Raw genomic sequence first — 5,000 nt, forward strand, 5'->3', positions numbered from 1 at the left:
AGGAGGAGAGGGAGAAGAGAGGGGTGGGGAGGATGGTAGAGAGGGTAGGAGGGAGTTGGGGACAGGAGTGGAAGGATGAGGAGAGGGGATGAGAGGGGAGAGAGAGAGGAGGAGTAGAGAGGGGGTGGGGAGAATACATGAGACAGAGTGAGTTGGGGACAGAAGAGAAGAAGGATGAGGAGAGGGAATGATGAGGAAGAGGAGGGGAGGACGAGGGGAAGAAGGGAGGATAGTAGAGAAAGTAGGAAGTAAGGGGAGAGGAGTGGGGGTATGAGGAGAGATAGATGAGGGGAGAAAGAGGAAGGGGAGGAGAAGGGGAAGAGAGGAGATGGAGGTAGGGAAGAGAAGGGAGAAGGGGAGAAGAAGAGAGGGGAGGATGGTAAAGAAGGGAGGGAAGAGAAGGAATGAGAGGAGAGAAATGAGGGAGAGAAAGGAGGGGAGAGGTGATATGAGGGAGGGAAAGTGTGACTAGCTGAATGTTCCTCCCTTCCTCCCTTCCCCCTTTCCTCCCCTCCCTCCCCTCTTCCCTCCCTTTCCTCCCTCCCTCCCTGAACTCCCACTATTCCTCCCCTCTTCTCTCCCCCTTCCCTCCCTCTCCTTCCCTCCCTCCCTCCATGAACTCACACTATTCCTCCCCTCTTCTCTCCCCCTTCCATCGCTTTCCTCCCCTCCCTCCCTCCCTGGCCTCCCTACCGACACACACACACACACACACACACACACACACACACACACACACACACACACACACACGTTGTTAGCTTTTGCAATTATTTTTTGGGCTTTGCGTTTAATGTTTAATGAAAAATGAGATACAACATGACGCCCAAAGAGAGAGAGAGAGAGAGAGAGAGAGAGAGAGAGAGAGAGAGAGAGAGAGAGAGAGAGAGAGAGAGAGAGAGAGAGAGAGAGAGAGAGAGAGAGAGAGAGAGAGAGAGAGAGAGAGAGAGAGAGAGAGAGAGAGAGAGAGAGAGAGAGAGAGAGAGAGATAATACACACACACACACACACACACACACACACACACACACACACACACACACACACACACACACACACACACACACACAGACGAACACATTTCTCCATAAAAACGCAGCACATGCCCTTAATGAATGATTATATCCATTAATTCTTCATTCCCCTAGTCTCTCTCTCTCTCTCTCTCTCTCTCTCTCTCTCTCTGTGTGTGTGTGTTCAGTGTGTAGGTGTGTGTGTGTGTGTGTCCCGCTTTGAAATGATTTGTTGTTTTACTGAATTTAGCTCAACTGTCATGATGGAGCGACACACACACACACACACACACACACTCTTCCAAACGCACAACAACGAAAAATATTGAACACATGAACAACAATAACAACAACAACAACAGCAACAACAACAACAACAACAAAAAATAATAGACACCTGAAGTTATTACCTAAAAAGAGCAAGAAGGAGAAAGAGGAAAAAAGAGGAAGAGGGGGAGAGAGAACGTGGAGAGGTTGTCCCGTAGAGTGGAAGGAAGGAATGTTGTGTGGTTAGTGTATATCGGGGACCTTATGTGTGACCTAGCGTGCTGATTACAGATAGACATAGATAGATAGATAAATAGATGATTGAATAGATGAATGACTGAGTGAATGGATGGATGGAAGGATAGATACAGATAGATAGATAAATAGATGATTGAATAGATGAATGACTGAGTGAATGGATGGATGGAAGGATAGATAGATAGATATATAAATAGATGATTGAATAGATGAATGACTGAGTGAATGGATGGATGGAAGGATAGATACAGATAGATAGATAAATAGATGATTGAATAGATGAATGACTGAGTGAATGGATGGATGGAAGGATAGATACAGATAGACAGATAAATAGATGGTTGAATAGATGAATGACTGAGTGAATGGATGGATGGAAGGATAGATACAGATAGATATATAAATAGATGATTGAATAGATGAATGACTGAGTGAATGGATGGATGGAAGGATAGATACAGATAGATAGATAAATAGATGATTGAATAGATGAATGACTGAGTGAATGGATGGATGGAAGGATATATACAGATAGATAGATAGATAGATAGACAGATGGAGAGATAAATAGATGATTGAATAGATAGATGACTGACAGACTGACTGAATGGATGGATGGAAGGATAGATACAGATAGACAGATAGACAGATACAGACAAATAGAGAGAGAGAAAGGATGAAAAAAATATGAATGAATAAATGGATAGAGACAGAGATAGAAAGATAGACAAACAAATAGACAGACAGGCAAATACAGACAGATAGGCAAACAGATAAACAGACAGACAAACATTAAGGTAGACAGAGAGAGATAGAGAGCAATGCCGTATATATATAATCTTCCTTTTCTAACAAACTAACACCCTTCTCTTCTCCTCCTACCCGTCCCTCGCACACAGCTGGCCTTGGCTATAAGATGTACGGGCCTCACGACGGAGTGCTCAGCGAGAAACGGAAGCAGAGACGCATTCGCACGACCTTTACTTCGGCCCAGCTGAAGGAACTTGAGCGTGCCTTCCAGGTGGGTGTTAGTGTATGTGTGGGGGCGGGGGGATGTGTGTATGTGAGGGGGGGATGTGGCAGAGGGTGAGTGTGGGGGAGTGAAGAGGTGTGGGAGTTGGGTGAGAGGTGTGTATGTGTTTGTGAGGGGGTGTGTGGGAGGTGTGTGTGTGGGGGAGTGGGAAGAAGTGGGGGGGAAGGGATGATGTGTGTATGTGGTGGGGGAAGGTGTGAGTGGGGGTAAGTGTGAAGGAGGGAAGAGGTGTGGGAGTTGGGTGGGAGGTGTGTGGGAGGTGTGTGGGGGGAGGGGGGAAGTAGTGTAAGGGAGGGAAGATGTGTGTGTATGTAGTGGGGGATGTAGGAGGTGGGAGGTGCGTGTGTGTGGGGGGTGACTGTTCATTTGTAATTGTGTGTTTGTGTGTTGTAAGTATGTGTGTTTGTGTGTGAGTGTGTGCATTATATCTGTATATCTAAGTGCAACGTGTGAGTGTGTGTTAGCAGTGTTGAAGTGTGTGTGTTTGTCAGTATGCGTTAAGTCTGTGTTAGTGCATGCGTAAGTTATCTCATTTTTACGGTAAACATATCAAGAGCTGAACCAAAAACATTCAAACCAGGGCCCCACTTAGTCACACTCCCCCCTCCTCTTCCACCCCTTCAAGAAACCCATTACCCCGGCATCGATAGCGGTAGTTAGTATGTGTCAAGTGTTTGTTAGAATAGGAATGTCTATTTTACCGCAAACATATCAAAAGCTTAACAAAAACATACAAACCAGGTCCCCACTTAGTCACACTCACCCTCCCTCTCTTTCTACCCTTCAGGAGACTCACTACCCCGACATCTACACGAGGGAGGAGATTGCCATGAAGATCGATCTGACGGAGGCGCGGGTGCAGGTGAGTACAATACCATGCCTATGTTACCTGTATTACCTGTGTGTTGCGCTGGGTTGGGTTGGGTCTGAGCCCTTGTGTTACTTATGTGTTGCGTTGGGTTGTTTTGTGTTTGGTATGAGACGTGTTGATATAAGGAGAGTGAGTCGTGTGTGTTGAGTGTGTTGTTGTGTTAGTGAGCTTTGAAAGTGAATAAGGTGAATGAAGATGTATGAAAGTGAGTGATAATGAGGATGTAGATTTGTTACGGATTATTGTACGTTGTGGATTTGTTAAAGGGAAGATGATTATGAAGGAAAATGAGTGTCAGAGAAGATGAGGTTTGCAGTGAGGTTTGTTAAGAGAAAGACGATTATGAAGGAAAATGACTATGAGAAAAGATGAGCTATGCATTGAAAGTTCTGAAGGGGAGATGATAATGATGGAAAATGACAATGAGAGAAGATGAGGTCTGTGGAAATGTGCTTGTGACCAGAAGAATATGAAGAAAATGACTGCTATCGAAGGGAAGGGAAGGGATGGGGTAATGGAGATGGGAAGGAAGGAAAGGAAGGGGGAAGGGAGGAAGGGTAGGGTGAAGGAAGGAATAGGAAGGGGGAAAGGGAAAAGGAAAGAGAGATGGGAAGAAAGGAAGGAGGGAGGGAGGAAGGGAAGAAGAGGGAGAAGGGAGGTAAGGAAGGGGGAATGGAGGAAGGGAAGGGAGGAGGGAGGGAGGGAATGGGAAAGCGAGGAAGGGAAGCGGAAAGGAAGAAAGGAAAGGGGCAAAGAAGGGAGGGAGGGAGGGAGGGAGGGAGGAGAGCAGGCGAGTGTTAGACGGCGCAAAAAAGAAAGAAAGAAAGAAAAAACATTGATTGCAAAAGTTAAGAGCATACACTATAGCTACGCATGGCCTCAGCGCTAAACCCCGTCACAGTATCCCTTGAGCGGTGTCTGAGAATTTAAACACACACGATAAGGACGATTTGGGTGTGTGGACGCGGCTCTGGGACTCACGAAGCGGCGGCAGAGGCGGCGTGACCAACAGGATACAGCGTTACGAGGGGATGGAAATTGCGGAGTGGGGCGTGACAAATGGTAGACTTGAAGACGTGTGAAGCGATGTTGTGGGGTAGTGTTGGATTTGAGCGATGTGTTGTTGGTCCTTATTTGTGATTGTAACTTCATATTATTATTATTATTATTATTATTATTATTATTATTGGTGGTGGTCATTATGTTTGCCTGTTAGTCCGTCAGTCAGCAAGTCAGTAAGTCGGTTAGTCACTCAGTTTAGTTAGTCAGTCAGTTAGTTAGTTAGTTAGTCAAATATAACACCAGTCAGTCAATCAGTCAATCCTGGCTCTTTAAATCCTGAAAGTAAACAAACACACACACACACACACACACACACACAAACACACACAGACACACCAAGCACTCCAGAAGCTAAAAACAAAACAAAAACAAAATAAACATAAAAAAAAGCAAGAGAGAAAAAGGAGAGACAGAGAGAGAGAGAAAGAGAGAGAGGGAGAGAGAGAGAGGGAGAGAGAGCAACGGAATATAGAAGCGGCAATATTCTCAGAAACAA

At 45.5% G+C, this 5,000-nt stretch overlaps 1 protein-coding gene and 1 long non-coding RNA gene across 2 annotated transcripts in view; one reads left to right on the forward strand and one right to left on the reverse strand.

The window, feature by feature from the left end:
* The window catches only part of LOC127001267 (paired mesoderm homeobox protein 2B-like), a 132,660-nt gene that overhangs the window by 31,180 nt on the left and 96,480 nt on the right, over positions 1–5,000 (forward strand). Inside the window, exons 3-4 of the mRNA XM_050865631.1 lie at positions 2,438–2,559; positions 3,359–3,433. Of these exons, the coding sequence (XP_050721588.1) occupies positions 2,438–2,559; positions 3,359–3,433 (197 nt within the window). The remainder of the gene's footprint in view (positions 1–2,437; positions 2,560–3,358; positions 3,434–5,000) is intronic.
* LOC127001270 (uncharacterized) overlaps positions 1–5,000 on the reverse strand; it is an 88,566-nt gene that overhangs the window by 29,925 nt on the left and 53,641 nt on the right. The window lies entirely within an intron of this gene.

This window comes from Eriocheir sinensis, chromosome 20, assembly GCF_024679095.1.
Source record: "Eriocheir sinensis breed Jianghai 21 chromosome 20, ASM2467909v1, whole genome shotgun sequence".
NCBI classification, from domain to species: domain Eukaryota; kingdom Metazoa; phylum Arthropoda; class Malacostraca; order Decapoda; family Varunidae; genus Eriocheir; species Eriocheir sinensis.